The following is a 27,080-nucleotide window of genomic DNA, read 5'->3' on the forward strand; positions in this document are numbered from 1 at the left end:
GTTTCATCATACTTGAAATGCTAGAAAACCAGTTTTATGAAAACAAAAATTACTACTGAAACTCAAATGCCCTTTCAAAATTTGTTTTTAGTGGTAACACTGTAATAAAAGAGGATGAAGAAAACTTATGAGTAGATTAACAGGTTTATGACATAGGTTGTGATAATTGTTTCACAGATGTATACAGATCTCCAAACTCATCAGGTTGTAAATAGTAACTGCTGCTGCTGCTAAGTCGCTTCAGTCGTGTCCAACTCTGTGCGACCCCATAGACAGCAGCCCACCAGGCTCCCCCATCCCTGGGATTCTCCAGGTAAGAACACTGGAGTGGGTTACCATTTCCTTCTCCAATGCATGAAAGTGAAAAGTGACAGTGAAGTCGCTCAGTTGTATCCGACTCTCAGCTACCCCATGGACTGCAGCCCACCAGGCTCCTCCGTCCATGGGATTTTCCAGGCAAGAGTACTGGAGTGGGGTGCCATTGCCTTCTCCAAATAGTAACTAGGTACAGCTTTTTGTATGTTAATCATATCTCAAAAAAAGAGATTTAAACAAAGGAAAAGAATTACTTTCTTAGCAGCCTCAGGTGAAAGTGTTAGTTGTTCAGCTGTGTCTAAACTCTTTGTGACACCACAGACTATAACCCACCAGGCTCCTCTGTCCATGGGATTCTCCAGGCAAGAATACTGGCGTGGGTAGCCATTTTCTTCTGCAGGGGATCTTCCCAACCCAGGGATTGAACCAGGGTCTCCTGCCTTACAGGCAGTTTCTTTACCACCTGAGCCACTAGGGAAGCCAGGAGCCTCAAGAGTATTATCAAAGATCTGCTAAAGGTGAGGTTGGAAAAGATCACTTTTCCAATGATCTTCCCCAACAAAACACAGAGAACTGATTGGCTGTGCCTCCTAAGGACCTACTGCAGATGTCCTCAGAGCTCCCATGTCCCACCACCTCAGCTGCTGGAAGGATCCTTTCCTGAGATCCAACCACCTCTATAAGGACTTTGCCATGATATCTGGTATTATCTTCCTTATTCCAGCTATTGTGGTGGGATTTATGCCCTGGAAAATTCATCAAACATTCTGATCACACCTGGCAACATCTCTGGCAAACACTGTGACCACTCACATTCTAGTTGCCACCTTGACCCAGGTCAATTACACGTAGACAACATTGGGACCTTCTGTATCATTTCAAGTTTACCTAACCTTAACTGACATTAGCTTTGCTTGAGCTTTTGTGTTGTAATTGTCAAACCTCGGGTTTTCCTTTTCCCTCAGCATCCCCGCAGATAGGATGCGAGCTCTTCATCCAGGTGAGCAGGTGCACAGTGATGAGCCTAGCTCCTGCCACAAATCCCACATCCTGTCCTCCTCTGTGACCTAGTGACCTTCAGATGCACCAGTGAAAACCCTCATCACTTTCTTTCTGTCACTTCACCCTGACTCTCAGCACTGTCACTGGTTCATGGGTCTTAACACCCATTTTGGGTCACTGCTTCTGGCCTGAGCTAGTTCTATTGGTACCTCCCCCATATAACAACCTGATGATACTCTCTCTAGGATCTGTGAGTAAAATAAACTATGTCTGCCTGCACCTTTTCTGTATCCTTTCTTTTAGTCATACTTGTCTGGCCATCTCATGAAAGAACACAACAAGCTACCATGATGGACCAAATGCATACAGGTCCAACCCAAAAGTTGTACATGCATGAAACATTTGAGCTCACCCTCCTGCAGACCTGGGTTCAAACCCTGCGTCAGAAAGGTCCTCTGTAGAAGGGAATGGCAACCCACTTCAGTATTCTTGTCTGGAAAATCCCATGGACAGAGGAGCTTGGTGGTCTCCAGTCCAGGGAGTGGCAAAGAGTTGGACACAACTGAACAAGTAAAACTTTCACTTTCTTCCTCCTGACTTCTATGACATATCACAAAGACTGGAGGGACCAGTGACTATGGGTCTGGAGATTTCCTCTCCAGAGCCAAGCAAGTCCTTTTGTTTTTTTGAGCATCTAACATTCACGAAATCACAGTGTGAGTGAAATCTTCACCCAAGTATGTTCTAAAGGCTGTAATCCATATGCTTGTAGTTAATCTGGGAATAAAACTGAAAGGTTTCCTGAAGGGAAGCCCCTCCCAGACCAGACAGGACCTACCTGAGCAGACTGCTCCAGCATCCTTGTTGTGGGAATGGCCCTCAGGATGATGGTCCATAACAACAGGATAACTACACTCGGTGATAGCTGACTCCTGCCCTTTGCAGTAAATATAGTGAAACCAAATGGGTCCAATTCCTGGTCCAAATTTAGATCCTTTGGGAGCATCAACTGCAGTTCCACACCTCAACTCTCTGCACACCACACGTGCCTCCTCCATGTTCCAATTGTAATCATTCACTGTGCCCCATGCTCCTTGGTGCTTTACTTCCACTCTCCCCTCACAGGGGTGGTCTCCATCCATCAGCCTCAGCTCCAAATCTGCAAGAGAGACACAGACACAGGACACAGGGGAGATTTTAGGAGACAATGCAGTGGTATGCAATTAAATATTTAAAAAATCTTCTCTCTGAGGGGGAAAAAAGTACTGGTGAATAGCATTTTTTGACTTCTGTGATATAAACGTTCCCACTTTGGCCAACTCAAAGCTTCCAATGTGCCATCACTGAACCTGGAGCAGGAAGGGAGGCACCAGGTATTTCTCATGAGCCTGCTGGACCAGCTCAAGGGACACCACTGAAGACAGGCCTTCAGAGACTCTGGATGCTGCCCAAGGCTGCTAGGGCCCAGCTTTCCCATCTCAGTTATAGCTCATGGCCCAGGATCCAGGGAGGAATCATCCCTCTCCTTCCCTGTCCATAGGGAGCATCTCATCCAGCTTAGGAACAGAGGACTGGGGTAACAGGCTCTAAAGTGTCCCGGTTATTCATGCCACCTGGTGTTCATGTCCTTGTGTAATCCAATACCATATTTGAAAAATATTGGCTGAGAATTTTGCAGAATTGATGACAGATACCAAGCCTTAGAGTTAATAAGTGCAATAAAACTAAGGGAACACATATGAAAAGCTATTAATTTGTAGGCACATCACTGACCTAAACACCACTCCTGTTTAGTGATAAGTAAAATTCTCTTTTCCTGAGCACATGGAATAACTAATGCTTTCTTGTCTATTTGAAAGGAAGCATAACCACATGATCTGACTTATACAATTAAGTATGATAACCAATGATGCCATTTCCACAGAGAAACATTTACAAGCCAGTGTATTTTTCTTGCGGGGTTGTGTTGAAGTGGTACAATAATAAGATAATGGGGAATTCATCAACCTGGGTGCTTAAAAAATTATCATAAGCAGAGGGCCTGCCAAACTGAATAGATCCCATCCTGTGCAGATAAATTTGGATTATTTGCTAATACTTTACAACCTAGCTTATTCTTTCTAAAATGATCAGAAATATCAGGAAATTGACAAAGAGAAAAATATTAACATAAAGACTTAGTGCGCATTACCTAAAATTGAAAAACATCTACACTAAGTTGCTCAGAATATGAGAAGCCAATATTAAGTAGACTGAAGACTTAGATGTGGTATAAAAATGCAAATTTAAAACTTTATACTCACAACTTCTCTTTTAAAGAATAAAACCCTGGAAAGTGACAGCATGAAAATGATGATGTAGTAGACAGCAGACTTTATCCCCATAGAAACCTCAACAATTAGACAGTTATCTGCCAACAAATACAGTTCTAGAGTCAACAGTAGTCCTCCTCAGAAATTTTAGCAACACAAAGACATCATCATTTTGCCAGCATTCCATCCCCCAAGCCAGAATTATTCGATGCCAAGAGAGTTTCCCCTTGCCAGGGATGTAAGAGCAGGCCTAGTAAATAGGGTCCTGGCCTTGTGGGGCAACATGTGAAGGTAGTTCTTCCATTTCACCTCACCTGCAAAGCTGAGACACATATAAAGACCTGGAATAAGGAAGAAAAGAAGGGGTTACAGTAGCTGTCACACAACAGGAACAACTGCAGTTCACAGTGTCCTGCTCTGTAGACAAATTCAGCAGATCACACCCCTGAAGAAACTAATGCTGCAGACCTCCTGGAGATTTCAGCAGATTACCCACCTTGTAGGCACATTCACTGACATCAGACCAAGAGTATCTCTACCTTCACTTCCTCCAGAGCCCAGGAATAGCACTGGCAATCAGCTCAGTTCTCTGGCAAGACACTTGTCTAAAGTCAAGGTGTGAGCCCAGGACCATACATGTGCTCATGGCTAGACCCTCCAACTGTGCATTCGAATCCCACCAGCCTGACACCCGTCAGCAGGCTCCACTGCAGTGTGCGTGCCCAGAGGACAGAGTGCAGCCATGGGAGAGTACATGGAGGGCTAAAGCCCCCCAGGCTGCCAGGGAGCCCCTCCATGGCCCAGGCCCTTGCTGCCTTCTTGGGGGCCCACCACTACATGTGTGTCTATAACTGGCACCTCCCCCACATAGGCTAACTCTGGTATGAAAAAAAAAAAAAAGAGAGATAGCTACATAGTCTTATATTTGCTAAAGAAATAGATTCCATATTATAAAAATTTCTCATAGTCTATTCTACAAACTTGAAAGGCCAGAACTTCCACAGAGCTCAGAAGTGACTCCCACATAAAGACATAGAGGACAAATCAGGAAGGATGAGAGCATGAAGGAAGTATAACACAGAAACTGTGGTGAATGTGGGACTTGACCTGAACCTTGATCCCCAGTCTTCCTTCATGCAATTCTTGCATCTTCATCCCATCACCAGTTTGCTTCCTAGCAGCTGGGAGTTCCCATTCCTAAGACCCAACCACCTCTAGTAGTGACTTTGCTGAGATATCTGATAATAACTTCCTCAGTTCCAGCCATTATGATGGAATTTATGTCCTGGACAGTTCATCAAACATTCTAAAAAGAACTGGGAACATCTCTGGCAAACACTGTGACCACCCAGTTATATTCTAGTTTAACCTTGCCTCAGGTCAAATACACATAGATAGGATTGAGACCTTATATGTATCATTTCAAGTTATCTTAACTTCAGGGTCCTTAGTTTTGTTCCAGTTGTTGTAATTGTCAAACCTGAGGTTTTCCTGCAGCGTCAACATCCCCACAAATAAGATGTGAGCTCCCCACCCAGGTGATTGGATACATTAGTGTGATGAGACGATCCCCTGACACAAACCTCCCCATCTTGCCTCCCCTGTGACCTAGTGACATTCAGATGCACCAGTGAAATCCCCTCTCACCTTTTCCTTGTGTAACTCCACCCTGACCTCCAGCACTGTCACTTGTTCATGGGTGTCCACTCCCTCCTTGTGGTCTTCACTTCTAGGTTGACCCTTGTCTACTGGTAACTGCCTCATTACCCATAAGATGATATCTGTCACTCTAAGATCTGTGAGTATAATGAACTGTGTTTGCCTGCACCTCTCTTGCATCCCTTCTTACAGCTGCACTTGACTGACCATCTCAAAAAGAAAACAAAAAGTGACCATGTTGAACTGAGTTCTTAGAGGTCCAACCTGGAAGTTGTACCTGCATGAAACATTTAAGCTCACTCCTCTGCCTCTTATGACACATCAGAGAGACTGGAGGGACCAGTTACTATGGGTCTGGAGCCTTTCTCTCCAGGAACAAGCATATCCTTATGTTGCTTTGAGCACCTAATGTTGAAGGAATCATTGTGTGAGTGGAATCTTCACTCAAGTACATTCTAAAGGCTGTGATCCATAGTCTCACAGCTACTCTGGGAATGAGACTAGGGCTTTACCTACTGGGGATGCCCTCCCAGACCAGACAAGACTTACCTGAGCAGACTGCTCCAGCATCCTGGTCATGGGAAAAGCCCTCAGGATGATAGTCTTTAAGAGAAGGATAACTGCACACTGTGAGCATTGACTCTGTCCCTTTGCAGTTAGTAGAATGAAACCAAATGGGGCCAATCCCTGGTCCAAAATAAGCCCCTCCAGGAGCATCAATGGCAGCTCCACATCCCAGCTGTCTGCACACCACGTGTGCCTCCTCCAAGCTCCAGTTGTGATCATTCACTGTGCCCCATTCTCCTTGGTGCTTCACTTCCACTCTCCCCTCACAGTGGTGGGTTCCATCCTTCAGCCTCACCTCTAGAGCTGCAAGACAGACACAGACATGGGACACAGGAGAGATTTTAGGAGACCATGTGGTAGTATGCTGACAAGTATTTAAAAAAAGAAGATTCTGATGTCTGAAAATAAACACTTCTTAAACAGCACTATTTGACTTCTGTGGTATAAATATTGCCACCATGGCCAACACAAATCTCCCAATGTGCCATCACTGAACCTGGAGCAGGAAGGGAGGGACCAAGTATTTCTCATGAGCCTGTAGAACCAGCTCCAGGGACACCACCGAGGACAGGCCTTCAGAGACTCTGGATGCTGCCCTCTCTGTAGATGTGCCCAAGGCTATTAGGGCCCAGCTTCTCTGTCTCAGTTACAGCTCATGGCTGGGATCCAGGGAGGAATCCTCCGCCTCTGTCCCTGTCCATAGGGAACATCTCATCCAGCTTAGGAACAGAGGGCTGGAGTAACAAGCTCTAAAGTGTCCCAGATGTTTCTGTTACCTGTGTTCACACCCTTGTGTAATCCCCATGCTCGAATGTACCTAGTATCATGCGTCCAACAAAAGAAATTTTCCCAAGTGAAGTCACTTAAGAGATTAAGTTTCAGGATGACTCTGGTTCCTCCATTGTTGACCTATCTTACTTCCTCTCTTGCTCTAATGAAACCAGCTGCCACGTTGTGAAAACTTATGGAGAGACTCACATGAAAAGGAATGGAGGCAGGACTGTAGCCAACAGCCAGCCAGGGACTGAGGTTCTCAGTTCAACAGTCCACCAAGTTCTGAATGCTGCCAACATCCAGGTGAGTATGTTTAGATGATCTCCATCACTGGTTGAACCTTCAGATGATCACATCCTTATAAGAAATCATGTGTCTGAGGACCCAGGTAAGCCATGTCCATTTCTGGCCCACACAAAGTGTGAGATACTAGGTGTTTGCTGACTTAAGCTGTCAAATTCAGCACTAATTTGCTGCACAACAACACATAACTAATATAAGGCTTCCTTCCAGAGTCAGAAGACAGGGGTTGAACAAGCTGGAGGTTTATACATGTGCCTTCTCTGCTTCATCCAGATGAGACTTCTTCCTGTGTGACCAGGTTTGCTGCCTGGTCTCACTTCAAACTGGGACCCAAACCACCTCTCTCTGTCATATCAGGTCTCACCCAGTGTCCCAGGCTCTTGCCTTCTTGTCGGGAACTGAGAAGTGAGTTTACTGAGACCTTGAATCAGCTCCATCAGCTTTGAGTTCGGGTCAGGAAGTGAGATTTTTTCTTAAAATCTAACAAATGTGGTCCCTGGGGACCACGCACACTGCTCCGGTCTCCGCCCTGCCCCATGTGCTCTCACTCTGGAAACAGAAGTGGTGCATCACAGAGGGAACATCTGGGAAAATGTTAAACTAGAGAAGATCCTGGTGTGTAGATGGCTCAGGCCAGCACCTGACATAAAATAGCACAGACTGGCTGGTTAAACAGCAGAAATTCATTTATTTTATCAGAGTGCTGGAGGCTGGTAAGTCCAAGGCACAGGGGTGCTGGCAAGGCAATGCTTATCCTAAAACCTCTTTCTTTGGCTTTCAGGCCATAGCTGTCTCACTGTGTGCTCACCTGGCCTTTCCTAGGACATGTGCACTTAGAGAAAGAGAGGGAGGCCTGTCTCTTCCTTTCCCTGTAATGTCACCTATTAAATTAAGGCCACATCCTTCTGACTTTAATTAACCTCAATTACTTCCTAAAGGCCCTATCTCCTGCAGTGACTGTGGGGTTAGGTCTTCAAGATATGCTTTATGGAGGGACACAGTTCAGTCCATAGATTTTCAGAGGTTCATTCTCAGAAAGAAATAATAATAAAAGGGGAAGAGATGAAAGAGACAGTAGACACAGGGAGATGTCCTGTGATGCTTACTCAGATGTTTTAGAATCTGACACTGAAGTGACAGTAAAGGATTGAAATAGGATCCTGAAAGTTCATGAGAAGCTAGTTTTATTAATAATAAAATTATCTAGGGATATTGGTTCAAGATGGCAGCATAGAAGGACGTGTGTTCATATCCAAAAATAGACTGGCTGGGTGGATGAAAACATGTGCATGTATGCACTTCCACTTACCACATCTCTCTATTTAACTGCCCAATTTGTATGTAATTATTTTATATTGTTAGGTTAATCATGTTTCTATTATGGCTTGCAATTGTAATTATCTTTTATTTTTTTGTCTGGCTATTGATTGTGAACACTGATAAACATCTTTTACTATTGTGATTATGTAGCTATTATTCATTTTAATACCACTGTTTCATGATTGGTCAACAGAAAGTAGTAGAATTCTGTATTACTAAAACTACCATTTAAGAGAAAAACCTTAATCACTTTTTAAAATCCAATGCACATGAGAATTTATCTTGGAATTTTTTCAAAAATACAGGTGCCCAGGTATATTTTTTCTCCAAAGCTTCAGATGTAACTCTAATGAACATCCATCCATGTTTAAAACAACTGGACTATATGATCTTTTCCTAGTTTGTTTCACCTTTTCTGTTTCATATTCAGTGCTCTCATTTCACTTAGTTTATGTTTGTTAATTTTTCCGTCTCTTTTTTTGTTGTTCTGTCTCAAGCCTTTATCAAGTGTAATGGAAAAGTTTACATATATAATGTATAATGTAGTAAAAAGAATCTGCCTGCCAATACAGGAGGTGCAGGAGACACAGGTTCAATCCCTGGGTGGTGAAGATCCCCTAAATGATGAAATGGCAACCCACTCCAGTATTCTTGCCTGGAAAAATCCCATGAACAGAGGAGCCTGGGAGGCTACAGTCCATAGGGTCACAAAGAGTTGGACACGCCTGAGCTACTGAACACAAGCCCATAATGTAATGTATATATTTTAGAAAGCTTTTGAATTTTTGCTTAGCTAAATTCAAATTTTGCTTAGCTAAAACATTTATTTTGGTTCCACGTGCTTGACTAAATATGAATAGAATGCTAGATTTCTAATTTATATTCATTCAAAGTTTGATATAGTTCCATTTATTCTGGTATCTAGTATTACTACTAAAAGTCTAGAAAGCATACTATTTTAGTGATTTTTAAAAGAAATTTGAATAAGGCTTGAAACTTCCAATCCACTCTGAGGATACCATGTTGTTAAAAAAACAGAAAATTAACCATGCTTTTAAAAAAACAGGAAAATTAACGTATGATACAATATTACTAACCAAAGTACAGATTTGTTCAAATTTTATAAAATTTTATGCTAGTGTCCATTATTTGTTTTCATATATTGTTCAATATTTAGTTGCACTGAGCAGTTTCAGCTGTATGCAAAAAATTCTGATAAATTTTCTTCTCATTTTTTTCTGTTACAAACATTTTCTAATTTTCCTGGTTATGGCTTCTTAGATACACCCATTACTTAAAAGTGGACACTTAATTTCCAATAAGTAACCCCAATGTAACTTCAATTACATGGGATTTTTAGAGTTTCCAATAAGTAACCCCAATGTAACTTCAATTACATGGGATTTTTAGGGTATCATTGATGCTAATTTCTCATTTTGATATTACTTTCTCATTTAAAGGCTTTCTTCTCTTCAGTCATTCTCTGTGTTTTTTGAGTCTTTTAAGTTTTTTGAGGATTTCAGTGGCTAAATCAAAGATCTCTCCTGGTAAATGTCACATTGCACTTGAAAATATGTGGGTTATTTTCAAATATTTCTAACATAATTCCACTGTGATAAGAGAACAGACTCTGTATGATTCCAGTACTTTTAGACAAGAAAAGTTTTGCACCTTGTTTTATGCCCCTGGATATGTTCCAGTGTCTCCTGGTTTATAGTATCTAGAAACTTGAATAGAATTTGTATCCTGTTGCTGTGTGAAAACTGTGCAAATCTTAATTATGTTGAATTGGGTCATAGTGTTTTTCAGGTCTACTATATCCTTCTACATTTCTGCTTATTCATTCAGTAAATTTTTGAGAGTTTGATAGTCAACTTCAACTGAAAATCTTAACTCATCTACTTTAAAAATGGTAATATATAGTGGAACTATATGCAATTTTGTTGCATATTTTCCGAGTCTCCTATAAATGTGTTATCATACTTTCATAATTTAAAATATAAAATGAAAGAAAATTTCAAAAAATAATAAAATTATCTATTGGGAGGCATGCCTTGTGCTGTAAATGAGGAAAAAAGTAAGAAAATGTTCCTATTTTCATGTAGCTTTTACCTAGTTGATGACAAAAACAAGCAAGTACGTGATTTCATTACTGTGTTAAGTTCCAGGAGATTGTCTCAGTAACAGTTGTCTTAGCTATTGAGGGTATCTTGTCAGCTGAAAATAAATAAAGTGGAATAAATTCACTAAAAATTATCTTAAAAGTGTTAAAGACCTCATAAGACCGGAACAAAAGGTCAGGGCAATCTAAGAGTAAATGGAAATTAATGGAAGGGGTAATCTGCTCTTGCTCTGAGGGCTCTAGGGCATTCAGGAAAATGTGTGGTGTTTCTTATGGCCCTTGGTGCGAGGAAGGGCTTCCCAGGTGGAACTAGTGGTAAATAATCTGTCTGCCAATGTAGGAGACATAACACATGAGTTTTTCATTCCTGATTCGGGAAGATCCCGTAGAGGAGGGCATGGAAGCCCACTCCAGTATTCTTGCCTGGAGAATCCCATGGACAGAGGGGCCTGGTGGGCTACAGTCCATAGGGTCACAAAGAGTCGGACACAACTGAAGCGACTGAGCACGCATGCATGTAAGGTGGTAAGGAGACATAAATCAAATTGGAAAACCACACCCAGATGAGAATCCAGCAGAATGCATTCTCCACAATAAGCTGGCACTTAAAACAGGCAGATTTTGTACAGAATTAGATTCAGAGTTTGAATCGCTGGATTATCTAGGTAATATCCATTTCTGCACTTGTATGAAGGTGGCCCACTATTGATAATACCAAAAAACCATGAAAAAGTATCTATGTATTCCTTTCTATAGTAAATTACCTTCATCCAAGTTTTCAATTATCTTTATAAATAATTTTTATAGAGAAAGTGACCAGTATATTGTCAAAAAAAAAGAAAAGTATATCAAGAAAATGGTCCATGAACACAAACCAAGAGAAACAAACTGAGGTGAAGCAGAGACTTCTCATATTCAATATCAGACACTAGGCTGTTTATCTTCCACATATACCATATTTAAAGAAATAAAAGCACTGTTGAAGGATCTTCAGAGGACTAAAATATGCACAGAAAAAAAATTTTAAACTGAGCTTCTATGAATGAAAAATACACTTAAAGTTACAATGTTTGCATCAAATTAACCTCAGAAAAACATAGAATTAGTGAATTTTATAATAAGTCAGAGGAAATCATCAGGAATACTACTGCATAGAACAACAAAAACATGAAAAATCCAGAGACAAAATCAGAGATAGAAAATGGAGCAAGATGTTTCAAATAAGTTAAACTAACATATGGGCATAAAGAGAGAGAAAGAATCAGAGAAAGAGAGACACAAAGAAAAACAAAGAATTGAACAGAAGAAATATTTGAAAAATATTGGCTGAGCATTTTCCAGAATTGATGAAAGATATCAAGCCTTAGAGTGAAGTAAGGGGGCTACCAGTGGCAAAAAGAAAAAAACTCAGGGACACAAATAGATAGCAATTAAATTACAGACACTTCAAGCATGTAAACATCATAAATGTTTAGTGATATTTAAAATTCTTTTATTCTGAGTACATGGAAATACTAATACTTCTTTGCCTACTTGAAAGGAAACATAACCATGTGATCTGACATATCCAATGAAGTGTGAGAACAAATGATGTCACTTCCACATAGAAACATTTAAGAGTCAATATATTTTTCTACCATAGCAAATCCTGCAGCATTGTGGTGAAGTAGTAGCATATTAATAATAAAATGATGGGGCACTAAACAATATGGATACATGAATAATTATGATAAGCAGATCAAAAAAACTAAGATCATGGCATCTGGTCCCATCACTTCATGGCAAAAACATGGGTAAAAAGTGGGAACAGTGACAAATTTTATTTTCCTGTGCTCCCAAATCACTATGGACAGTGACTGCAGCCATGAGATTAAAAGATACTTGCTCCTTGGAAGGAAAGCTAGGACAAACCTACACAGCATATTAAAAAGCAGACATCACTTTGCTGACAAAGGTCCATCTAGTCCAAGCTATGGTTCTTCCCAGTAGTCATGTGTGAGTGTGAGAGATGGATCCTAAAGAAGGCTGAGCACAGAAGAATTGATGTTCTTGAACTGTGGTGTTGAAGAAGACTCTTGAGAGTCCCTTGGATAGCAAGGAGATCAAACCAGTCAATCCTAAATGAAATCAGTCCTGAATATTCATTGGAAGGTCTAATGCTGAAGCTGCAATACTTCGGCCACCTGATGCGAAGTGCCGACTCATTGGAAAAGACCCTGATGCTGGGAAAAATTGAAGGCAAAAGGAGAAGGGAGTGGCAAGGAAGAGATGGCTGGATGGCATCACCAACTTAATGGACATGAGTCTGAGCAAACTCTGGGAGATGGTGAAGGACAGGGAAGCCTGGCCTACTGCAGTCCATGGGGTCGCAAAGAGTTGGACATGACCTAGTGACTGAACAACAGCAAAAGTAGAGCAAAGATAATGAGGGGATATAAACCACTATGAGTGTTAAATCCCATAGCACTCTCAAATCTTTTTATTTTTAAGTATATCTCAACTGAAATTAATATGAAGACATTATTTTTCTTGAAATTATAACATTAGCAGCTCCAGTATCACACAAAATACAACATCACACAGTCCATTTTATTTCAGATGCTGGTTTATCAGAATAAGGCAAGGACTCCTGCAGTGTTTCCACAAGCTTTTCTGCATTTGAAACCATAATAAGACATTGTGACAATAAGGGATGTCATTTGAAATGCTAAGAAATGGGTTCTCTTAAAACAAAAATTCCTAACTGAAGCTCAAATGCTCTTTCAAAATAGTTACTTTGATAGTAATACTGTAATAAAGAGGATGAAAGAAACCTTTGGAGATGAACAGGTTTATGGCATAGCTTGTATTCATGGTTTCACAAATGTATACTGATCACCAAATTCATCAGGGGTAAATACTAACTATGTACAGTTTTTGTAGGTCAACTTTACTTCAATAAATTAGTTTTTACAAAGGAAAGAATTATTTTCTTAGCAACCTCAAGAGCATCATTAAAGTTTGCTAAAGGTGAGATTCATCAAACAGGCTGATAACAACTGGGAACATCTCTGGCAAATACTGTGACCACCCAATCATTCTAATTTCCACCTGGCATGCATGCTCAGCAGTCATATCTGACTCTGTGCGACTCTATGGACTATAGCTCACCAGGCTCCTCTGTTCATGGGATTCTCCAGGCAAGAATACTGGAGTGGGTTGCCATGCCCTTCTCCAGGGTATCTTCCCGACCCAGGGATTGAATGCATGGCATCTCCTGCGTCTTCTGCTTTGCAGTCAGATTCTTTACTACTGAGCAACCCAGGAAACCCTATTTCCACCTTCAGTTCAGTTCAGTCACTCAGTCGTGTCTGACTCTTTGTGACCCCATGAATCACAGCATGCCAGGCCTCCCTGTCCATCACCAACTCCCAGAGTTTGCTCAAACTCATGCTCATCAAGTTGGTGATGCCATCCAGACATCTCATCCTCTGTCGTCCCCTTCTCCTGCCCCCAGCACCCCCCCCCACCCCCAGCATCAGGGTCTTTTCCAGTGAGTCAACTCTTCGCATGAGGTGGCCAAAGTACTGGAGTTTCAGCTTCAGCATCAGTCCTTCCAATGAACACCCAGGACTGATCTCCTTTAGGATGGACTGGTTGGATCTCCTTGCAGTTCAAGGGACTCTCAAGAGTCTTCTCCAATACCACAGTTCAAAAGCATCAATTCTTCGGTGCTGAGCTTTCTTCACAGTCCAACTCTCACATCCATACATGACCACTGGAAAAACCATAGCCTTGACCAGACGGACCTTTGTTGGCAAAGTAATGTCTCTGCTTTTTAATATGCTATCTAGGTTAGTCATAGCTTTCCTTCTAAAGAGTAAGCATCTTTTCATTTCATGGCTGCAATCACTATCTGCAGTGATAAAGTCTGACACTGTTTCCACTGTTTCCCCATCTATTTCCCATGAAGTGATGGGACCAGATGCCATGATCTTAGTTTTCTGAATGTTGAGCTTTAAGCCAACTTTTTCACTCTCCTCTTTCACTTTCATTAATAGGTTTTTAGTTCCTCTTCACTTCCTGCCTTGGCTCAGGTCCAATACATTTAGACAGGATTGAGCCCTTATTACATATCATTTCAGGTTCTTCACTGCCCTTAGTTTCGCTTCAGCTTCTGTGTTGTAATTGTCAAACTTCAGGTTTTCCTGCAACCTCAACATCCCCACAAATAGGATGTGAGCTCCCCACTCTGGTGAGCAGGTGCACCAGTGTGATGAGACAGTCCCCTGCCCAAATCCCCCATCTTGTCCTCCCCAGTGACATAGTCATATTAAAATGCACCAATGAAATCCCCTAATGCTTTTTTGTAGTGTAACTACACCCTGACCCTGGGCATTGTCACTTGTCCATGGGTCTTCAGTCTCTCCTTTGTGTCACTGCTGCTTCGTTGAGGCTGTCTGTTGTCACTTCCCCCATGTACCCACCTGATAATACTCTGTATCTTTCAACATAATAAACTGTATTTGCCTGAACTACTCCTCTAAACCCTCTTGTAGCCACACATGTCTGAACATCTCATGAAAGAATACAAGCTATCATGATAAGGTCCAACACAGCAGTTGTACCTAAACGAAGCATTTGAGCTCAACCTCCTGCCTCCTAGACTTCCCTGGTGTGTCAGATGGTAAAGAATATGCCTGCAGTGTGGGAGACTCAGGTTCGATGCCTGGGTTGGGAAAATCCCCTGAAGAAAGGTATGGCAACCCATTCCAGTATTCTTTCCTGGAGTATTCAATGGACAGAGGAGCCTGGCAGGCTACAGGTCCATAGGGTCATAGAGAGTCGTACATAACTGAAGTGACTTACTTTACTTTTACTTTTTTTCCTGCCTCCTGTGACACATCATAGAAACTGGAGGCCCAGTGACTATGGGTCATGAGACTTTCTCTCCAGGGCCAAGCAAGTCTTCATGTTCCTTTGAGCACCTAATGTTCAAGACATGACTCTGACTGCAGTCCTCACCCAAGAGTGTACTAAAGACAGTGATCCATATTCACATGCTATTCTCAGAAAGAGAGGATTTTCCAGCTAAATATCCCCTCCCAGACCAGACACGGACTTACCTGAGCAGACTGCTCCAGCATCCCCGTCATGGGATAGGCCCTCAGAAAGGTAGTTTTTAAGAGGAGGATAACTACACTCCATGAGAGAAGATTCTGTCCCGTTGCAGTAAATATACTGGAACCAAATGGGGCCAATCCCTGGTCCAAAATGATCCCCTCTGGAAGCATTAATGGCAGCTCCACACTCCAGTTCTCTGCACACCACAGCTGCTGCCTCCAAGCTCCAATTCTGATCATTCACTGTGCCCCATTCTCCTTGGTGCTTCACTTTCACTCTCCCCTCACAGCTGTGGGCTCCATCCTTCAACCACACCTCCCGAGCTGCAGAGGGACAAGGACACAGGAGACATTTTAGGAGATGATGCGGAAGTATAGTGGTAATATTAAAAAATGAAATCTCTGACTTCTGAAAAAAAAAAAACCCTGTGTTCAGCATTTCTTGACTTCTATGGTATAAACATTCCCACATGGCCAACTCTAAGCTCCCAATGTGCCATCACTGAACCTGGAGCAGGAAGGGAGGCACCAGGTATTTCTCATGAGCCTGTAGAACCAGCTCCAGCCTGTCCACCAATGAAAGGCCTCCAGAGACTCTGGATGCTGCCCTCCCTGTAGATGTGCCCAAGGCTACTAGGGCCCAGCTTCCCCATCTCAGTTACAGTTCATGGCCCAGGATTCAGGGAGGAATCATCCCTCTCTTTCCCTGTCCATAGGGAGCATCTCATCCAGCTTAGGAACAGAAGGCTGGAGTAACAGGCTCTGAAGTGTCCTGATTATTCCAGCTACCTGGTGTTTGTGTCCTTGTGTAATCCCCAGACTCAAATGTACCTAGTAACATGCGTCTAACAAACAATTTGGCAGCAGGGATGAGATGTAATTTAAGAGATTAGATTTCAAGATGACTCTGGTTTCTCCTTGTTGATCTATCTTGCTCTCCCTTTTGCCATGGCAAACTGAATAGAACACGTCGTATAAGAAAAAAAAATTGGCTGCTCATTAATACATTAAAACCTAGCTTACTTTGACTATAGTGATAAGAAATAAAAGAAAATTGACAAAGAGAAAAATACTAATACAGAGACTTGTATATTACCTCAAATTGCAAAACATCTGTGCTAAAACCGAAGTTGCTAAGAATGTGAGAAGCCAATGTCATGTAGGAAAAACTCTAAATGTGCTAAGAAAAATTGCCAATCTTAAACTATATTCAAAAATCACCTTTTTTAAAAAGAATAAAGCCCTGGAAAGTGACAGCATGAAACTGATGATGTAGGAGACAGCAGCTTCCTTCTCCTTCCTCAACAAAGATAGATTCCCTGGAATCTTTTTGTCACTTCCACTGTAAAATCATAAGGGATCTCCAAATTCATCATTTTGTAAATATTAACAATGTACAGCTTTTTGCATGTCAATCTTACCTCAAACAGGAGTTTTTAAAAAGGAAAAGAATTCTTTTCTTAGCAAACTCAAGAGTATCATCAAAGATCTGCTAGCGGTGAGATTGGAAAAGATATTCCAGCTGTTATCAGAATGTCTGATGAATTTTCCAGAGTAGAAACCCACCACAATAGTTGGAATTGAGGAAGATATTATCAAATATCACAGCAAGCTGAGAATATCTTTGGTAAATACTGTGACCACCCAGTCACATTCTAGTTTGCCCCTTGGCTCAGGTCAAATACATTTAGACTGGACTGAGTCCTTATTATGTATCATTTCAAAGTTCTCTTAACCTCACTGTCCTTAGTTTTGCTTCAGCTACTCTGTTATAATTCTCAAGCATCAGGTTTTCCTGCAGCCTCAACATTCCCACAAATAGGATGTGAGCTCCCCACCCAGGTGAGCAGGTGCACCAATGTGATGAGACTGCCGCAAATCCCATATCTTGTCCTCCTCTGTGACCTACTTACATTCGAAAGCACCAATAAAATGCCCTCAATACTTTCTTTCTATAACTTCACCCTGACCTTGTTATTGTCAATTGTTCATTGATCTTCACACCCCATTTTGGGTCTCCACTTCTTGACTAAGCCTGTTCTATTGGTACCTACCCTGTATACTCATAAGAGGATACTCTCTGTAGAAATTGTGAGTATAGTAAAGTTTGCTTGCAGCTCTCGTATATGCTCTCCTGTAGTCCCATTTGTTTAACCATCTGATGCAAGAATACAACAAGCTACCATAATGAACCTAATTCATAGAGGTCCATCCCAGTAGTTGTATCTGCATGAAACATTTGACCTCACACTTCCACCTTCTATGACAGACCACAGAGATTGGAGGGCCCAGTGACTATCGGTCTGGAGCTTTTTACTCCAGGGCCAAGCAAATTTTTATGTTCTTTTGAGCACCTAATGTTCAAGAAATCATTGTGTGAGTGGAATCTTCAAAGAAGTATGTTCTAAAGACTGTGATCCACATGCTTATAGTTTCTCTGGAAATAAAACTGAAAGGTTTCCTACTGGGAATCTCCTCCCAGACCAGAGAAGACTTACCTGAGCAGATTGCTCCAGCATCCTTGTAATGGGAATAGCCCTCAGTACGATGGTCTTTAAGAGGAGGATAACTGCACTCGGTGATAACTGACTCCTGCCCTGTGCAGTAAATATAACGAAACCAAACGGGCCCAATTCCTGGTCCAAATTTAGACCCTTTGGGAGCATCAACAGCAGCTCCACACCTCAGCTGTCTGCACACCACATGTGCCTCCTCCATGCTCCAGTTCAGATCATTCACTGTGCCCCATTTTCCTTGGTACTTCACCTCCACTCTCCCCTCACAGCTGTGGTCTCCATTGATCAGCCTCAGCTCCAGAGCTGCAAGACAGACACAGACACAGGTCACAGGAGAGGTTTTATGAGACAGTGCAGTGGTGTGCTATTAAGTATTAAAAAAAAAATCTCTCTGAGGGGAAAGCTCCATGAGTAGGATTTGTTGACTTCTGTGGTATAAATATTCCCTCCGTGGCCAACTCAAAGCTCCCAATGTGCCACCACTGAACCTGGAGCAGGAAGGGAGGCACCAGGTATCTCTCACAAGCCTGTAGAACCAGCTCCAGGGACCCCACCAAGGATAGGCCTTCAGAGACTTTGGATTATGCCTTCCCTGTAGATGTGCCTAAGGCTACTATGACCCAGTTTCTCTGTCTCAGTTACAACTCATGGCCCAGGATCCAGGGAGGAATCCTCTCTCTCCTTCCCTGTCCCCTAGGGAGAAACTCATCTAGCTTAGGAACAGAGGGCTGGGTAACAGCCTTTAAAATGTCCAAGTTATTCCTGTCACCTTTTGTTCACATCCTTGTATAATGCCCACACTCAAATGTACCTAGTAACATGCATCTAAGAAATGGAATTTGGCAAAGTGATGAGATGTCACTTAGATTTCAAGATGACTCTGGTTTCCCCTTCTTGACCTGTCTTGCTCTCTCTCTTGCTCTAATAAAACAAGCTGCCATGTTGTGACCTACTTATGGAAACACTTGCATGACAAGGAATGGAGGCAAGCCTCTATCCAACAGCAAACGTGGACCGGGACTCTCAGTTCATCAGCCTGCCAAGGTCTGAATGCTGCCAACACCCGGTCGATTACATTTGGACAGTTACCACTCCTGTTTGAACCCTCAGATGATTGCATCCTTGTGAGACATCATGAGTCAGAGGACCAAGGTAAGCCATGTCAATTCCTGGCCCACCAAAGGTGTGAGATACTAGGTGTTTACTGACTTAAGCTGCCAAGTTCAGCACTAACTTGTTGCACAACAACACATAACTGATGCAGGGCTTTCCTCCAGAGTCAGAAGGTAGGGGTGAACAAGCTGGAAGTTTATATGTGAGCCTTCACTGCTTCATCCAGGTGAGACTTCTTCTTGTGTGACCAGGTCTGATTAGCCCCTGCCACAAATCCCCCTTCTTGCGCTCCCCTGTGACCTAGTGATATTCAAATGCACCCATGAAATCTCCCTTTTTCTAATATAACTCCACCCTGACCCCCACTATTGTCACTTCTCTATGGGTATTCACACCCCATATTGGGTCCCCACTGCTAGGTGGATCCTGGTCTATTGGCCCCTCTCCCATGTACCCATCTTATGGCCTCTGTCTCTCTAGGACCAGTGAGTATAATACATTTTGTTTGCCTGCTTCTCTCCTATATACCATCGGGTAGCTGCACTTGTCTGACCATCTCGTGAAAGAATACAAAAAGCTACCATGATGAAACTAATTAATCGAGGTCCAGCATGACAGTTGTACATGTATGAAACATTTGAGCTCACCTCCCTGCCTCCTATGAGACACATCACAGAGACTGGAGGGACCAGTGACTATGGATCTGGAGACTTTCTATCCAGGGCCAGTTCAGTTCAGTTGAGTCACTCGGCTGTGTCAGACTCGTTGTAAGCCCATGGACTGCAGCATGCCAGGCCTCCCTGTACATCCCAACTCCCAGAGTTTACTCAAACTCATGTCCATTGAGTCAGTGATGCCATCCAACCATCTCATCCTCTGTCGTCCCCTTCTCCTCCCACCTTCAATCTTTCCCAGCACCAGGGTCTTTTCCAATGAGTCAGCTCTTCACATCAGGTGGCCAAAGTATTGGAGCTTCAGCTTCAACATCAGTCCTTCCAATGAATATTCAGGACTGATTTCCTTTAGGATGGACTGGTTGGATCTCCTTACTAGTCCAAGGGACTCTCAAGAGTCTTCTCCAACACCACAGTTCAAAAGCATCAATTCTTCGCTGCTCAGCTTTCTTTATAGAAAGCTTGGTACAGGGCCAAGTTGGACCTTATGTTCCTTTGAGCACCTAATGTTCAAGTAAGCACTGTGTGACTGAAATCTTCATCCAAGTATGAAGTATAAAGACCACCCTGGTAGTTCAGTGGTTAAATATAAAGACCACCATCCAAGTAAGTTCTAAAGTCTGTGATCCATATTCTCATAGCTATTCTGTGAATAAGACTGAGGCTTTTTCTGTTGGGAATCCCTCCCAGATCACAGGGCTTACCTGAGCAGACTGCTCCCGCATCCTTGTCATGGGAATTGCCCTCAGGGCGATGATCTTTAACAGAAGGATAACTACACTCCGTGATAGCTGACTCTGGACCTTTGCAATAAATATAACGAAACCAAATAGGGCCAGTCCCTAGTCCAAAATGAGCCCCTTTGGGAGCATCAGTGGCACCTCCACATCCCAGCTGTCTGCACACCACAGCTGCCTCTTCCATGCTCCAGTTCAGATCATCCACTGTGCCCCATTCTCCTTGGTGCTTCACTTCCACTCTCCCCTCACACCTGTGGGCTCCATCCTTCAGCCTCACCTCCAGAGCTGCAAGAGAGACATAGGACATAGGAGAGGTTTTGCAGACTTGCACCAGGGGTGTGCTGGTAAATATTAAAAGACGAATACTCTATTCTCTGGGGGAAAAAATCACTGTGAATAGAAAGTGTTGATGTCTGTGGTGTAAACATTCCCACCATGGCCAACTCTAAGCTCCCAATGTGTCATCACTGAACATGGAGCAGGAAGGGAGGCAACCAGGTATTTCCTATGAGCCTGTAGAACCAGCTCCAGGGACACCACCGAGGACAGGCCTTCAGAGATTCTGGATGCTGCCCTCCCTGTAGAAGTGCCCAAGGCTATTAGGGCCCAGCTTCCCCATCCTCTCAGTTGCAGCTCATGGCCAAGGATCCAGGGAGGAATCCTCCCTCTCCTTCCCTGTCCATAGGGAGCATCTCATCCAGCTTAGGAACAAAGGACTGTGGTAACAGGCTCTAAAGTATACCAGTTGTTCCTGTCACCTGGTGTTCATGTCCTTGTGTAATCTCCACACTTGGGTGTATCTAGTAACATGAGTCTAATGAATGGAATTTGGCAAAAGTGATGAGATGTCACTTAAGAGATTAGTTTTTAAGACAATTCTGGTTTCTCCTGGTGACCTAAACCTATCCTTCTCTCTCTGTCTGGATGAAGCCAGTTGCCACATTGTGAGCTATGTATGGAGAGACCCACATGATAGGGAATCAAGGGAGACCTCTAGCTTATGGCAGAAAGGGACTGGTGCTCTCAGTTAAACAGTCCACCAAGGTCTGAATGCTACCAACATCCAGGTGAGTGTGTTTGGGCGATGTTCACTCCTAGATGAACCTTTTAATAAATGCAGGCCTGTGATACATACCATATGTGTGTCTATAACTGGTCCCTGACCTATATGGGCACCTGTACCTGGCCCCTCAATGCCAACTGGGTGCACACTTCTGGCACTGACTCTAGCCACTGCCACTGCCTGCCATGGTCCCTAGCCACTGGACCTGGGGTTACTGCTGAGTACACTAACAATCCTTACAGCCACTTCACATCTCCTGCAATGCTTGCCAAAGTCCTCAGAGTTGTCAAAGCACCTGAATTTATTATACATCATTCAGACAGATAATCAGGTAGAAACAGGGGATTTGAAGAATCTAATAAACAAATGGACTTAACAGACATATACAGAACATTTTATCCAATAGCAGCAGAATACCAGAACGTTTTCTAGGATAGATCATGTTAAGCAACAAAACAAGTCTTAGCAAATTCAAGAATATAGAAATATTATCAAATATATTTTCTGAGTACAGCTATTTGAAATTAAAAATCAACAATAGGAGGAAGCTGGCAAAATCACAAATATGTGGAAGTTCAACAATAAGCTCCTGGACAGCCAATGATAAAAAAGAAATCCAAAGGCATATTAAAAATATTCTGGGATAAACAAAAGTAGAAATACACATTCCAACACTATAGACTGCATCCAAAGCAGTTATAAGAGGGAAATTTTTAGTGATAAATACATACTTAAGGAAAAAGAAAGATCTCAAATAGACAACCTAATATTACACAGCAAAGAACTAAGAGAGAACAAAGTAAACCAAAATTTAGCCAAGGAAGGAAAAAACAAAGATTAGGGCATAAATAAATGAAATAGAATATAGGAAAGTGATCGAAAAGATTAACAGAGGTCATTCTCAAAAAAACAAACAAACAAAAAAAACAAAAATGACAAACTTTAGGCTATACTAACCAAGAAAATAAATGAGAAGATTCAAATAAATAAAATTGGATAGGAAACAGGGGACATGAAAACTGATACAACAGAATACAAATCATGAGACTACTATGGAAAATTATAGGCTAACAATTTGGATAACCTAGAAAAAATGATTAAGAAATTATCACTGGTGAATTCTATTAAATATTTATACAAGAAAAACATCTGTTCTTTTTAAACTCTTCTAAAAATTGAGGAGTGAGCACGCTGCAAATCATTTTGCATTAGCCTGATACCAGAGCTATGTAAAAACACTACAAGAAAGGAAAATTACAAGCCAATGTCCCTAATTAATATAAATGCCAAAATTCTTAACAAATTTAGCCAAGTGCATTCAACAACGCATGAAAAAGATTATATACTGTGAGCAAGTGGAATTAATCTCTAAGATGCAAAGATAGTTCAGCATGTGTAAATCAATAAATGTCATACACCACGTTAATACAATGAAAGATAAAAATCACAAGACGATCTCAACAGATGCAGAAAAGATGTTTGACAAAATTCAACACTCTTAAATTTTTTAACTCTCAAAAACTGGATATAGAAGGAACATTTCTCAATATAATATAAATCATATATGAGAAGCCCATTGTTAATATCAAACTCAATGTTCCTCTAAGATCAGGAATAACATAAGCATCTCCTCTGTTACCAATCTTAATTCACATAGTACTGGAAGTCCCAGTCAGAACAATTAAGCAAAAAGAAATAAAATTATCCAAAGAGAAAAATAAAAAGAAAATTTTCTCCATTTGCAGAAGACATGATATTATATATGGAAAATTCTAATAGTATACCAATAAAAACAACTGTTAGAACTAATAAATTCAATAAAGTCACAGGAGAAACAATCAATCTACAGAAATTGGCTGCATTTCTACACACTAACAAGGAAATATCTGGAAAAAAAAGAAACAATCTCATTAAAACTGCATAAGAAACCATAAAATATTAAGAATAAATTTAACCAAAAAGATGAAAGAGCTATACACTCAAATCAATAAGATTAATGAGAGACATTGAAGAAGACACTAATAAAATGGAAAGAGAGCCCATGTTCATAGACTGGAAGAATTAATACTGTTAAAATGTCTATACTACCCAAAGCCATCTATAGATTCAAAGCAATTCCAATAGCATTTTTCACAGAAATAGAAAAAAATCTTAAAATTTGTGTCAAACCACAAAACCTCAAACAGCTAAAGCAATCTTAGAGTGAAAATGAGAAAATAATAGCAAAACTGGAGGTGACTCGCTTGGTGGTCCAGTAGTTAAGAATCTACCTACCAATACAGGGGACACAGGTTCGATCTTGGGCCCAAGAAGATCCCACATTCCACAGAGCAACAAAGCCCGTGTACCTAGAGTCTGTGCTCCACAACAAGAGAAGGGACTACAGTGAGAAGGCTGAGCACCACAGAGAAGGGCAGTCCCAACTTCTGCAACTAGAGAAAGCCAGTGGGAAGAAACAAAGACCCACTGAAGCAAAAACCAAAATAAAACAAAAACAAATAAAAAACAAACAAACAAAATAAAGCTGGAGAGACTTCCTTGGGGTCCAGGGGTTAAGACTTTGCCTTCTAATGCAGGGGGTGCAGGTTGAATCCCTGGTCAGAGAGCTAAGATCTCAAATTCTCTGTGGCCAAAAAAATAAATAATAAAAAAGCAAACATAAAACAGAAGCAATATTGTAGCAAATCCAATAAAGACTTTAAAATGCTCACATTATCAAGGGACTTCCCTGGTGGTCCAGTGGTTAAGAGTCCACCTTCTGGGGAAGTTGGCTGTGGCACAGAGGCAAGTTGGAATTGTCTGGAAAGGCTGAGAAGTTTCTCTGTGTTACGGACAACAACAGACACCCAGAATGTTCAGCCCCCTAAGCAGCAGCCAAAGATACATATCTATGGAGAATGTCACACAGAAAATGAAATAAAATCAAGGGATCCAATCTGATGCAGACAGTGTGGATACAGAATAATGTACAAAAGAACGACCAAAAGACTGGTGGTTTTAGATGCTTGGTGAAACATGAAGTTCAGAGGAATATCTTATTTGGATTTAGATTTGCTGTTAATGCTGTATAGATTTTGATTAGTGCACTTTACGAATACAACAATATACGTATGATTTCATTTTGAAAACCTTACTGTATTTAGATATCTATTAATGGCTTATATAAAGATATTATTTTTTGTTCAAAAAAAGACCCCCTGCCTTCCAATGCAGGGGTCTTGAGTTCGATCCCTAGTTGGGGAATTAAGATCTCACATACCACGGGGCAACTAAGGCCATGCTCTACAACTACTGAGCCCTCTGTGCACTCAAGCCTGTGTACCACAACTAGAGAGAAGCCCGACTGCTGGAAGTGGAGAAGCCCACGCTGCAACAGATGCCACATGTTACAACTAGGAGTTCATATGGCATAAGCAACATGGCATGCTGCAACTGAAGAATCACATGTTGCATAAAGATCAAATATCACATGTACTGCAGGCAAGATCTGCTGCAGCCACATACATGAAAACAAACATTATGGCAATGGTATGAAAATAGACACACCGAGCAATTAACAGAACTGAGAGCCCAAAAATAAACCCATGCATGGACAGTCAATGAATGTTTGACAAGAGAGGCAAGAATACTCAGTGAGGCAACGATGGTCTTTTCAGTAAATGCTGTTAGGAAAACTGGATATTTACATGCAAAAGAATGAAGCAAGATCCCTATCTTAATACCACGGAAAAATAGACTCAAAATAGATCAAAGACATAAATCTGTTTAAGACCCGAAACCACAAACTCCTAGAAGAAAACACAGGGGAGAGCTCCTGGATGTGGATATTGGCAATGAATTCTTGGGTATGACAGCTAAAGCACAAGCAACAAAATCAAAATAAACAATGGGACCACATTAACATCAACCTAAAAAGCTCCTGTAGAACAGAAGAAACAGTACACAAAATGAAAAGACAATGTACAGAATGGAGAAGAACTTACAAATCATGTATCTCATGAGGGATTAATATCCAAAATATATAAGGAACACATATGACTCAATAGCTAATAATAATAATTAACTTTAACTCTCCAGGGAGAGAGAGTGCTCCCTACAGAGTCACAGCAGATCTTGGGAGGGGAAAAGACCATCCCAGGCCCCCAGCACATCAGGAGAAGTCACAGGGACCAGGGCAGGGACTCGGGAACTTATACATCTGGGGCTGCACATCAACTGATCTCTACAGACAAGGGGTCCCCTCTCCTGGCTGTGGACTCGCCTGCTCCACAATGGACACCTGGTGGGAATAGGTGAGGCCAGCAGGCTGAGCCTCTCATAGAGCCCAGTGCTGCACAGATGCATCAACAAGCAGAGGGGAGCCCAAGGGATGGGGAGAGAGGACCCAGAGAGAGGCAGGCAGGTGCATAATTATCTCTGATCCAGTTACATGCTGCAGACATGACACCCAGCCCTGTGAGACCCTGTGTGCTTCACGGACGAACAGACTCAGTCCCTGCTCAGCAGCACTGTTCCTCTCACACAGACAGGCTCCACACACCCTCACACTCTCTCTCTCTCTCACACACACATGCACCCTCACACACACCTTCATACACACGTGCACGTGTGTGTGCCCTCACTCACCCTCACACACACACACTCTCACACACACCCTCACACAAACACACACCCTGACACACCACATAGACACACATAAGCACAGGGCCTACAGGAGCATAGACACAGGAAACACGGGGACCCAGGGGCAGTGCTCACACATCAGGCACATGGAGCCTGTGGGAATAGCCCAGAGTCCCAGCTGAGGTCAATCACTGGACCTTCCACACACCGGGAGCCACTGGGACTCCTAGAAGCTCCCTGAGAACAACGGAGATACTGCAGGGACGCAGGGTGACCCAGCTCGGTCCAGACCAAACCTCACTGCTCTGTAAAATCTGCTGCTACCACCACCAGTAGATCCCCCACTGGAGAGGGACCAGTATTCAGTCACCGTGGTTCCTTTTTGGTAAAAAACCCTGAGGCCAGGTTCCACAAGTCCAGACACCTTTCCCTTCATCAAGGCGTCCACTCCCCTGCCTGTCCCCAGGACAGACGGGCAGCCCTTACCTTGACCACCCACCACAGTGCCAAGGAGGAGGACACAGAGACCCTGGAAGGAGAGGTGTCTGCCCAGAGCCATCCCGACTCCACATCCTCAAGGTCACAGTCCCAGCTGCAGGATCAGCCTGTGAGGAGGTGTCAGGGTGCTGACTGGGGTCTATATAGACCACCCCCTACATCCTCCCTCCTGAGAGCCAATAGCGACACTTTTCACCATTTCAGACACTATCGGAGACTGCATCTGCCCCTTTCTGAAGCTCGAACACCAATGAGCTTCTGAATCTTCAACATCTCCTTATATGAGCAACATGGTCCTTTGACCTTCTGCTTCTGTGGTCCCTGAGAGCCCCATGACAGAGGATGGCACAGAAAAGTTGCCTCAGAAAGCATGGGTA

General features: G+C 42.3%; 1 protein-coding gene across 1 annotated transcript in view; it reads right to left on the reverse strand.

Annotated features, from left to right (window-relative positions):
* Positions 1-26,764, reverse strand: part of LOC133043051 (antigen WC1.1-like) — a 65,280-nt gene extending 38,516 nt beyond the window's left edge. The window contains 7 exon segments of the mRNA XM_061123941.1: positions 2,156-2,476; positions 3,944-3,970; positions 5,838-6,158; positions 15,480-15,800; positions 17,975-18,295; positions 20,484-20,804; positions 26,692-26,764. Of these exon segments, the coding sequence (XP_060979924.1) occupies positions 2,156-2,476; positions 3,944-3,970; positions 5,838-6,158; positions 15,480-15,800; positions 17,975-18,295; positions 20,484-20,804; positions 26,692-26,764 (1,705 nt within the window).
* Positions 26,765-27,080: the final 316 nt, after the last annotated feature.

The sequence above is a fragment of the Dama dama genome, chromosome 22, assembly GCF_033118175.1.
Source record: "Dama dama isolate Ldn47 chromosome 22, ASM3311817v1, whole genome shotgun sequence".
In the NCBI taxonomy this organism is placed as follows: Eukaryota; Metazoa; Chordata; class Mammalia; order Artiodactyla; family Cervidae; genus Dama; species Dama dama.